We start from the raw sequence: 12,608 nt of genomic DNA, 5'->3' as shown, positions 1-12,608 counted from the left end.
CTGTTCAAGCAGATTTTGTTTCTCCCGTTCACATAATAAGTTATTTGTGAAACTATTTGTTGCCCCTCAGATGGAATCTGGACCAATGGCAGGAGTATAACATATATATAATGCATATAATCCCCCTAACTCTATTATTTTACAATTCTTGTGTACGAAAATATGAACGTATTTATTTTATGCTATATGGCTTGCATCTTAAAAAAGACACCAAATCCTGTCGCTTATAGGGTGAGGTAGCTGTAAGACTTTTAGATAAGATCTTTTTTGATGAGATAGCTGTATTAAAAGAAATTTTATTAAAACATTGTTTAGGTATTGAATGATATTAAAAGTATCCACCGTTTCTCTATATATACTTGAATGAAAGTTTTCTTCATTGAAAATTAATTTTAATAATGTTTATATTGGCCATTATTATTTTTAATCTTTTGTCAATTTTTGAGTGACTACGCAACTTTATCGCTGTATAACTTCAGTCGCTTATCGGCAGAAAACTTGGCCAAATGATGATCAGCGGCTCTTTAATCGGCTGATTTTTTCGCAGAGATCGAAACAAATAGTAGACAAATGGTGCAAATGGTGCAAAGTGCGATCAATACGGTGGATACTACAGAACTTTTCAACCAAATTTCGTAATTTGTTCCAGGTCATTAAAGATGTGTGTGCCAAGTCCTTTTTTATTAGCCAATTCACGTCGCTTTTCCGACTTGAATTGTAAGCCACAAAAATTTTTCGGAATGTTTTCAGTACTGTTTTCAGTATACTAGTAAGTGATTAAGTTTTACTTGCGTCACCCGGTACGAGTTGTAAATCTAGTACCACGGGGGTCAGTATTCGCAATTTCGGCTGTTCGAACCAATAGAAGTTGACTACCCAATGGTAGTGGTAGCCGTGTTTAAAAGGTGGACTGTATTCATTATTTTCATTTGGTGTCCAGTTGTCTTCTTCTACCGGGTACTATGCCGCAAAGAACAAGTGAAAAGTGTTAGATAGGCTTCTCTCCCTTCCAAGGGGAAAACTTTAAGAAAACTTGTTATTGTTGAAATTACTTGGAATTTCAAAAAGGGCGTTTATTGACACATTTTGTCGATATATATTTTAAGATCTCCGTGGTGTAAAGTCTTCGTGACAAGCAGTCACATTAAAATCTACAAACATTAGAACGAATGCTACGCATTGTACCTTCTTAAATTTGCAACATAGACTCACGTCTTAGACTAAAGAGCTCACACTGTACTTTATTTGTTCCTTACAAACTTGTAGTTTTGCCAATTATTGTCTTTTTTTTCACAACTATAATAGTACATGTTCTGCTAGTTTTAGAACGAACGCATATACCACAGCTATATCATTGCACTTGACTTTTGTTATTGTTCCTTTTTAATTTTAAAATTAAAACATTTTGTATAATTTTTAATTTTTAATTATAAATGAAGCAAATTAATTACTTTAAATTTATTTAGTGCTTTAATATTCGAATTATCAATGAAGTCAAATACTTTCTACCATATGTGATTAATATTATTTTGAAATTGATGTAGAACCACAATTTTCTTGCACTGAAACTCCTTCTACTCCTTTTAAATGAAGTGCATAATATGAATATGCAGTAGCAAGAGCAAAAATAGTATTTTTGTCAAATTATCCAAAAAACAGGAAATCTTAAAATTCCCAGAAAAGTTAGGAAAGCCCTTTTAAGATTATTTACAAGTACGAAAAGTTTTTAAAAGCATACGTAAGTCAGAAGAGAGCAACAGTTTTTACACTTGCGAGTTAAGTTCCAATACAGCCGAGGACCGAGGAATGCATTATTCGAGAGTAAGACTGTATTCATAATTCATACCAAAAGTGAAGCTCCAATTTTTCAAATATACGCAAATGCCACAAGTGCGTATTTTGGATGCTTTTGCAACGGCAGTTCAAGCTGCAGAATTTCGTAGGGTTATAGATCCGTGGCGTAATGTCAAACATTTTCCCCCAAGTGCCCTACAAATGTTCGGCGAAAAGTTGTGCGCCTGCAGTTGAGGAAATGAGTTTCAGAATGTGTGGCTTTTGGTAAGCTTCGAAGTAGTAATGGAATTTATGGTGTTGTGTTAACAGCATAGCTGATGTTGTGAGACTGGGACTGGGACTGTAGTTGACGTTGGCGTAATTGATTAAGCATTTGGAAAAGCCAGACTTCACTGTGTGCCCTGTCACTTACAATGAGCGAGCGTATATCTATAGCACGAGTCGTACGAGTTGCGAGTTGCATCAAATTTTACGAAGTGCAATGAAAGCTGTCGATGACATGTGGTGAACGTCTACTTTTCCACTAGTCTGTGCAATAGTACAGGTTGGGTGGGGTATGAAGGAAGCTGAAAGCCAACGCATGCATGAGTTACCAAAGTGCTGGAGCTACCGTAAGACTTGATTTCAGCGTGCAAATGCAACTAAAATAGTGCATTAGTAAGCAGCCGGCGTGGAAACAATAAATCTTTCAAATAAAAGTGCAAACTTTGGAGCGAGACGCACAACCATTTAACGAAATCATCTCATTGCAGAATGTGTCTGTCAGGTAATCTTAAAAAGTTTTTCGTTACATTTTGCCTGTAGTTGTTGCGTAGTTTTCTCATATTTCCGCAATTATTTACTTACCTCTGTTTGTAGTTAAATATTTTTAGATTTTTATTTTGAAAAATTTCATATTTGACTGTGCAACGTATTTGCTACGAGAGTGTTTATCTATCGTAGAGCTCGGAAATTTTAGAGCTTGCGAACGCTACTATTCCATGCGATTTCATTCCGTAAAATGATTTTGGCAAACTCCACCAGTTCAGCCAACTCAGGCAGCTCAGGCAGCACAGGCAGCTCAGGCAGCACAGGCAGCTCAGGCAGTTCTGGCAGCTCAGCCAATCCAACTTACTCAGCCGCAGGATATGTGCTACATACGCGGGAACGTACTTTTAATTCAGAGCAGATGCAAGCGTGAGCTGTGGCGCATAATTAGTTTGCTGTTCCGCAAGGAACGAAATTGTTTATTAACCGCAGTCAAATACAAGTTTTGCCAAAGCACGACTAAGACTGAATAGGACTTTATGAATTTTAAATAATTATGGCATACGCTTGAGAATTTTGCTTAAATGAAATTAATTAAATTTCAAAAATAGTTTCTCTTTCTGCTGAAGTTATAAGAAGCCGAATTCCTTTCTAGTTTGCATTCTTCACTTGATTATAGCAGAAAGTTATTTCGTCAGTTAAATGAAAATATTTTTTGCAGATTATTTACGAACGGTTTACCGTATCTCTTCCTGACTTTATTCCAACACAATGAACTCATGCCAATATATCAAAAATGTTTTGAGTTTATAGAGAAAAAGTTTAATATAAGACTGTAATTGCAAACCACATATTTTACAAAACTTAGCATAAGATAAAGTTTTTACTAACGTAAGCTATCATAATTAATACAACATGCCTTCATTATATACATTAGGGCTGCCCAGACCAGATAATGTCACGGGCCAATACATATCATAATTTTTCCCGAGAAAAATACAAATATGACGAAAATGTTAAATTAAGTTTTATTAATTCTTCACTAATTTATCTTTCACAATTCTATCACTTTCAGCAGTTTTAATATTAATTGCTGCCATATTAAAAATATTATTCATTTTAATATATCTGTAATGACAACGGTACTGGCTACGAGTTTTTTGAACCAGTTGTACTAGGAAATATATACTAAACACTTACTCAATTAAGTAAATTTACGTGAATTGTAATAAGTTATTTAAAACCTTTTAATTAATTTATTTTTTATTTTATTTAAAAATAAAATAAAATGATTTTACCGAAATATAACAAAAAAAAATTTACCTAATTATGGTAGTTTAGAAAAACGTCTCGATCCATACAAAATTTAGCCGTGTGCCGCATGAGGCCCGTGGGTCGTGCTTTGTGCAGCCCTGATATACATAGGAAAAAAGATAAAAAATTGTCAAAAGTTAATGTAACATGACGTCGTTAGATACAAAAACAAAAAAAAAATTAAAATATAAATATATATATCCATTTTTTAATGGATATGAGTCATCTATTTATCAGGACGTAATCAATCTTCTAATAGTTATAGTTGATGTCATTATTATCTTTAATTTTTTATTTTATTTATCAAGAAGCATCGATTAAACATAATTTTTTACAGTGTGCGGATGTTAGATAAATGCATTAGAACAACAACTAATATCACAGAATGTATTAAAGAATGATGTACCCAAAAAGCTGGTTTTGAACATGCCTGGACAAAGACACTATAGGTGCGCCGGTGTCTCCTCCTCAAGTGAGGGTAGATATGAATTAGAGGTAATTCGACAGGGCAGGACTGACTTAATGCATTTCTATAGTCCAGTGTCCCGTTAAGAGCGATATTATCTTCCATACTTCTGATCCACTTTCATATAATAAGTTAGGATCTATATAATACCAAAATCTTTCAATTTACTCTTATGTAGTAAGTCAGAGCTTTGGAGTAGAAAGGCTATAGAGTTGTTGACCTGATTACAGGCCAATTCCAAATTGCTTGTCGCAAAAAATTTTCATATTCGTGTATCAACTTTAGTCTGTTGTTTAAATTTAATAACTTTTGATCAAATAACTTCATGAAAAAGTCAAGAAGCGCAGGATAGACAACATAATAAACAGCAAACCAATAACTTTGAAATCAGAATCAAATCGGCATAGCCAACCAATCAATGATTTAAACTTAAATAACAAATTTTAAGTACCGATATAATACTTTGATTCAAGCGTTAAGTCTGACTTGCCCAATATTTTGCAATTCATTGAGACATTTTTAAATAACGTATTTCCGTTTTTTTTTTTCATGCAATTCCATTTAAAATATAACGTAATGCCTTGTTAGCAATGTCACATACAGAAGAAGAACCGGTTGGGATCTTACAATTAAAGCTGGGGCCTACTCCAATGTTTAGTCATTTAATTATTAATAATTATTTTGATAATATTTTAACAAGTAAGCTAACTAGTAAGCTAAAAATCTATAGATATAGCACATCAACATTTCCTTAGATTATATGTGAAAATGAGAAAACTAAATAATTATCGTAAACCCTTGGTTGGGGATTTAGAGTATTGTGCAAATTACTACCGCCATGGTTACGCTACTTATTATTGTTTCCCAAAAATTAGAACGGCTCTAGTAGTTTAGTAATTTCTCTTTTAACTTTTTATATCGAATTCCTGATCTTTACAATAAATCTTTCCATGACCTTGTAAAATATTATGACTCTCTTTGTGGATAGCTTAACATAGTTCCCATGTAAAAGATTTTTTTGGATTAAAATCAATTTTTGGACTCTAATGGGTCAACATGAGTTTTATGGCAGTTAATATTATATATGATATACTAATATTACTTTTTTTATAAATAAACCTATTTTAGTATATTAGAATATATACCACAAAAGTAGTATTTCACAAAGCATAAAAAGCTTTATGGATTGCTTAAGGACACAATATTGTTTTGAGAAGATTTATAGCAAGGATATCGTAATATGTTATAACTAATCTTTTCAGTCTCAAGACGTTGGACTACCTCCTATGCAAAAGTTAACCACATCAAATGATAACATCGATTGGATCGCTTTTAAGAGTGTCATGGTGATCGCAGTTGTTAATTACAAACAAGATAGTATAGATTCATCGAGTGATTTGGTGTCAATTAGCGCAATTCTAACCTGGATATGGATAAATTAGTGAATATTTATACCATTTTGGACTTGCTAGTTATTCCAATTGAATTTTATATTCAACAATTCCCATCAAATTTAAAATTTATAAATTAAATTAAAAAAGTAATTAAAAATTATAATTTTTATTCCATATTTGCTTTTAATTGTGATTCGATGGTATACTAAATGCGACTAATTGCCACATATTTATCGAGATAAATACGAATGTGCAATAATTTGAATAGTATAAACACATTAATAGACTATTAACTATTATTAACTATCAATTTTACACACAATTATTTTTGATATTTTCTAAAGAATTGTTGCCAATTGAAGTGTATTATTTGTTTTTTTTTTAATATATATCTGTAATAGTATTTATATAATTTGCAAAAAAATTTCAGTAACTAAAAACATTAAATTTAGATTTAAAATTTGTAAATAAAATGCATTTGTGTATGCTGACAAACATTATTCTCATTCAAGTTCCTATAATGGGTTCTCGAGTTAAATAACTCCCTTAACACTGTAAATGTATTGTATTCAGTTAGTTAATTAGGAAATTCCTCAGTGTGAATAACACATACATACAGTACTGCATCGTTAAGTAAAGCAACTAAGCAAGAGTAGTGATACACATCCGTTTGATCAGCATTGCTTCTTAAACCGAGTAGCGCATAAATGTAATTGAAACTGAAATTTTTCTAGAAAAAATATGAATAACCACACATTAGAATTATATTTGGGAGACCCATAATCACATCAGTTTTAATAGCATTTCACTTACATCTGAAGAGAAGGACATTCTTCAAAAGGCGCTAAGTTGAGTTCGTTATCCACATTTCAACAGCAACGATACTCACAAATAACCCATCACCCACTTTTCTAGTCAGAAAGATAAAGAGAGAGAGAGAGAAAGAGAGGGGGAGATAGCACAGAGAACCCTCAAATTGAATCTTCCAGTTTTACCTAAAAAAAAGGAATTAAAAAGATTATTTTCAAACTAAGAAGAATTGAAGTATTTGCATTAGTATATTTTGGTTAAGATATAGCATGTGCTTCAGTTCTTAACTCGCCATTAAGAATTATAATTAAAATTGCGTAAATTAGTGAATAAAAGAAGATATCTAGATGATATTGTTGGAACAGTGTATTTATAGCAGTGGAATGTACTATATATATTCTTTATGAGTAGTTTAAATGAAACAGTTGTTCCATTATTCGATTATATAGTGAAATAGGTAAACTGCTGTGAGTCCATTAAAGTTGATGTAATACAAATTTCAAACATTATTATTCATTTAGATTTTCATATTATCAGATTATTATCCAATTTAAAGTTTATTTTAACGGAGCTCTGCAACTGTATTTTTTTTTCCTTATATACAACATACTTATTATCTACAATTATCGCATTTGGATTACCCACAAATAATAAAGATAGTACTTCCAATTATTATAAGTACACTGTTCTAACTATATTATGTAGAATTCTTTTTTTCTTCTTTAGTTAACAAATTTTAAATTATAGATTTTAAGGATAAAGTTTTAACATTAGTTTAGGACTGTTATTAACATTGATTGCTTACATATTGCGTGAGCAATGTAAGTACGAGTATATTTGCAATAGTTCGCCAGAAATATTTCAAAGGTAAGGTCTTAGTTTCAAATAATGTTTGAATCAAAATTTGAATCAATGTCATACTTTGCATCTATATTAGTTTTAATTGCTTTGATTTGACGTTTGAGTTAAATTATAAAGATTTTAATGAATAACATTATAATATAGCTCTCGGTTTCCGTTTAGATTAACTTTGGGAAATTAAGTTAAAGCCTTTAAAAAATATTGCACCTGTGCTATTTAGCAGTTTTGTAATTCTTTTCTATAATGTTCAATTATCAACGGAACCAATTTCGAAATCCAAAATGGTATAATAACTGGTGAACTAACCAGCTAAAAAAATTAAACAGATTGTAGTATTTTTCAGTTTCAATGTGAAGATTTGATTGGGTCGCATCTAGAGAAGGAGGAGTGTGTTCTGACAAAGCTTCAAATGTTTCTTCTTCTGATTTTACTTCTTGTGTTTTTTCTGAGCTTTGTGAATGTTGACCTAAACCGGATTTGTTATGACTTGCTATTTTCACATCCATATCTTCCCTTTTTTCGGTAGATTCAATTCTTGAAACCAATGTATTTGCTTGCAAAGAAAATAATTTTTTTTTTAATATGTATGATATATTAGGAAAATTATTATCATTATTTCTAAAATCATTTTAATTAGTTCTATTAACTTAAGAATTTACTTTGATCATAATTTTTTTGCTTACTTTTGTCTTGATCGCCACTATTCTTCTTTCTCTTCCATGCAAAAAAGTCATACAAATATTTGCCAAAAAATGAATGAAGGGTTTTGATACTACTTGTCGATTCTACAAATCTTACCGCCTTCTTCTTTCCCGCTAAATTCAACAAAATTGTAGATAAACTGTTTTTATTATTAAGATGTTCTATTATAATTACCTTCTACCTCTTCTTTCGCAAGATGTTCTTTAAAGTTATGCAATTGAGTTTAAAGTGAAGATTGCAATATTAGATAAATAAAAAATTTAAATTATATGTTTAAAATAAAATTCTAAATTCAAATATTGAAATAACAATACAAGCCTTACTTTTATATATGCCATTATATACAACTTACACAGGTCAAATCATTTGTAGATTCATAAATATATATGCTTTTACATTTTTTTCCTAACTTAAGTTTTTTTTTCTACTTATTATGAGAATGTATCAAAAATATAAATAATATGCAATGTTCATCGACAAGCACTAAAAAACAACACAGGTATTTTAATCTACTATTTCATATATTTTGGTGATGCAGAATACTTTGGCTTTTAACAAGTTGTGCATTAATTAAAAGTTATAAAGAAAAAGTTATAATAATTTTAAAAGATTTATCTACTTCTAAGCTAACCTGAAATCCTGCAAAACACTTGGCTAAGCATTAGCCAAGGCGTAGCAATTAGTTCTTAATTCAAGTTGAATAACATTATTAACTTTTAAGAATTTATTTTGTATATAGAAGCCATACTTACTTAAAATACTTTTCTTTGAAGTACTAGGAATATCATCATTACTTATACCCTCTGCAACCTTCTTCGTACTTTTTTTTTGATTCATTTTATTTTTAAAAGGGTTTGCAAGGTAATCTGATCTTAAACCGAAACTGCAAATTTTGAATACCAAAACTAATATAATGAATTTTTCGACTAAAATGTATAAAACATTATTTGTAAAAAAATAATAAATGAATTTAATAACTGATTAATTGAATATTCACAGTTTACTTTGATCATTCGGCCTGTTCGTAAAAATAATTGCTTGATTTTCAGTAGATTTCATATGCTAAACATATAATATACTAAAATGCTTGGAGAAAGTATTCTGGCGATTATGTATATATATGGTATACTGAACTCATTTGGGTTGATATGTGGATCCCATATAAATATAACTGTAATTTTTTTACACAGCATAGTTTATAGATTCTGAAAGTAGTGAGATTTCCAATTTTTTGCTCCGTTCCTGATAAAATAAAAATTACCTGTTTAAAATATATGAGGACTACATGGGCGTAGCCAGAGGGAAATAATGCAGTCAGCCCCGTTTATATATTATAACGATTATTATAAATTTTATTTTTTTCAACAAACTTTAAAAAGCACATGAATATCAAACGATAGCAGTGCAATTTTTTTTTATTAAATATGTTTACCACGGATTTAATAAAAGGGTTTTAGTATGGAGACTAAATATCTAAAAATTTCTGAAATAAAAATTTTTAAGTTATGGCAATATCTATATAAAGGGGTTTATTGTAAAAGTAATTACATGCTAAAAATGTTTTAATACATATTGTTGTGAATATGGAATTTAAATAGTCTGTGATATAATTTCTAGGAATGTCAGTTTAGTTGAAAAATAAGTTTTGATATATATTGTTGTTATTAGGAAAAATTGGTTTATGTTTGATAAAATACAGAGCATAATAAATACGGTTATATTAAACTCAAGTTGACTATTAATTTCTCATCAGGATCCAGTGATCGCGAACGACCATAAAAAGGGTGGAACAAATGCAACAATATGTTATTTGGGCAGATGTGTTGAAAATACTGGAATATAGAGAAAGATAAAAACGCCACTATATCGATGTTAAAATAACTAATAAGCTGAAGGCCCTGGCAGCTAGCGCTCGTTTTTTTCTATCTTACTTATAAGATTTTCTATTTTGTAATTAATTATAATAAATAAAAAAAAGAACTCAATTCTGACCCGGAAACACGTAATAATATTGGTAAGTACGAATATACCAAAACCAGAGTATATTCCCTTTTTAAAAGAAATTTTTTTTCTTAATAGAAATTATTTTTTTATTTTTTTTATTGACAGTTTTTTAACAGTAATGAATTGAAAAAACAAAAAATTTTGTTAAGTCTTATTTAATTGAATTTTTGACTGGCCACACAGCTGTTCGAGGATTGCCAAATACACCTCATCACTTTTTTCAACTAAAAAACATTAAAAAACCACGATGGACATTGTAAGTTTCCAAGAAAAATATATCCCAAATATTTTAATGTTTATTGACATCTTTAGCCACAACAATATAAAAGAATTACTAGTTTCAAGAAAAACTTTGAAAGAATTGTACAAGGTTTGAGAAAATTATCAGTGGAAGGTAATAAAGCAAAAAGAAAACTAGTTTCCCAACTATATTAAGTGGCTACTAAACCGCTTAACATATTCAGTCTGTTCTTCACAACAAGATATTCTTTGCTGCTAGAAGCAGTGACTACTAATATTTGGTAATCCGAAAGCTTAGAGATTATCCACTATTTTAAATAGGTTGATTTTATTAGAACTATAGTGGTTATAATAACTAATGTAATGCAAAAAGCATTATATAGAACTTATCGTTTTCAATGGAAGCAATTAAAAGTAATGCAAAAATAGGATTTCAAGCTCCTAGGGTAATGCTTTGACAAAAACTTCCATTTACGTACGTTGAATATGTGAAAATACCCGAATTTTAATATTTCTTCTTAGACCTATCAATGTCTCCAAGACCAATTAATCTCAAAATCCTAAAATTTGCTAGGTATTATGATTTCGGTAACTGCGAAAGATGAACTAAACCATATATAGTTTAAATTATGTTATAATATGAATTAATGAGTTTAAGCCACTAAAAGGTTTTTGATATTTTAAACTAATAGAACGAATTAACAACTCTAGCACAATATCTTTCGGTCTATTATGACCAACATACGTTTAAGTAGTAAAATTTAACTAATTTCCATTTTTTCCTTCTTTTAAAAAATTCATAGTTATTACATTCTTTAGGTCTAGATATGTTATGCCCTCATATAAAACTAGTAATCTAAAGAAAGAACGTATTGGTATTGATTTCTTTAAATGGATTTTGTGAAGATTTTAGTTATCTATTGTTTAATTAAAATAAATAAACTATTAAAATTAAATAAAAATAATAAATATCTGTAGCCTTGTTTTTTTCTGTACTTTAATACATGTTCTTAGTTATACACGCTTGAAGGTATAAAAGGTATACCTTTACCCTAATTAAAGTAGTAGAATTTCATTCCATTTACGAGTACCGACTATATTATTTTTAAGTACCCGAAGTATAAGTCGAATCAGTTACCAAATTTCCGATGCCTTTTGGATAGTACGTACAACTTTCTAAAAAAAATATCCTAGAGAAACAATCACTCTTCCCGAGGATATTTTGTGTACGTCTCTGGTTTTTGAAACCATGATGAAGTTTCATGTAACGTGCAAAGTTGCCAAATTTGTTTTTATTTGCGGAAATTCCGTAGTACTCTGGAACGCATATCCAGCTTATAAAGCAAATTTGTTGAAACGAATTTATTTGAATTCCGCTGTTAACTTTATTATATTTGTTCACATTTTCATCATCGCCAAAACTAGTGATGTTAATTTTTCATCCATTTTTGCTATTTAGTTTTGCACTTATAACTTCTTTCATTGCTTTTTTGCATTCTGAACCAGAACCGCTTGAGGCAAAACTAAATAGCAGCGCAAATGAAATTAATCAATGGAAATCTAAGACCGAAAATCTCTACTAAAATAAAATTTTACGTTTGTGGATCTGCGATATACGAATGGGTCGGTGCATTCCAGTTCAAATGATTGTGTATGATGTAGGATTGTATATGGTTGTTTGGGCGATGGGTGCTTCGGTATGTGGGCGAATGGGCGCATGGGCGAATGGGTGTGAGCATGTGAACATATAATAATTCGAAATTCATGAAACAGCAAACGTAAAATGTAAAAGTGGAAAAGTGTAAATAAAAAATGCATAACACATAAAAATGAAGGAAAACAATTGCCAAAGGAAACAGTAAAAATTAAAAAACAAACGGAACACAGCGGAAAGTGTCTCCATGTGAATGGGTTCCATACGGTTTCAGTACTGCATCAGAGTCTTCCTGATGCCATTCTGCACACCATAAATTTACAAAAACTCTCACGTAGTTGATGTTACACTAGTTTTCTGTTTGAGTTTTGGTGAAGCAAGGAAAGTCATATACCCTCGGCTACCAGCAGACTGTATAAGCTAACACAACTGCATTTGCAGAGAAATGATGTTTTGATGTTAAGTTCCTCCACTGGCTTAGTTTACAATATTTCATTTATCTGTCAGCTGGAGCGAATGAACCATTGTCTGATGTATGAATGTAGACCACGCTGGCTATCAGCTCCACTGCTTATCTATCTACAATATTTGCGTAGAATGCTTCATTCGCAAGTGATATCCT

General features: G+C 30.5%; 1 protein-coding gene across 2 annotated transcripts; it reads right to left on the bottom strand.

Moving 5' to 3' along the window:
- Nucleotides 1-6,528: 6,528 nt before the first annotated feature.
- Nucleotides 6,529-9,024, bottom strand: LOC119662709. 2 transcript variants are annotated; one of them, XM_038072400.1, is made up of 5 exons: nucleotides 8,841-9,024; nucleotides 8,263-8,289; nucleotides 8,070-8,201; nucleotides 7,594-7,939; nucleotides 6,529-6,710 (listed from the first exon to the last, which is right to left on the bottom strand). In XM_038072400.1, exons 1-4 carry the CDS (start codon nucleotides 8,923-8,925, stop codon nucleotides 7,641-7,643), a joined length of 543 nt encoding a protein of 180 aa, XP_037928328.1. In that variant the 5' UTR covers nucleotides 8,926-9,024; the 3' UTR covers nucleotides 6,529-6,710; nucleotides 7,594-7,640. The 2 variants fall into 2 exon arrangements, with proteins under 2 accessions (XP_037928328.1, XP_037928329.1); XM_038072401.1 differs by having other exon boundaries at nucleotides 7,693-7,939.
- Between the last annotated feature and the right edge of the window lie 3,584 nt (nucleotides 9,025-12,608).

This window comes from Teleopsis dalmanni, chromosome X (genome assembly GCF_002237135.1).
Source record: "Teleopsis dalmanni isolate 2A chromosome X, ASM223713v2, whole genome shotgun sequence".
Taxonomy (NCBI): Eukaryota; Metazoa; Arthropoda; class Insecta; order Diptera; family Diopsidae; genus Teleopsis; species Teleopsis dalmanni.
This window is presented reverse-complemented; position numbering and strand designations above follow the sequence as displayed.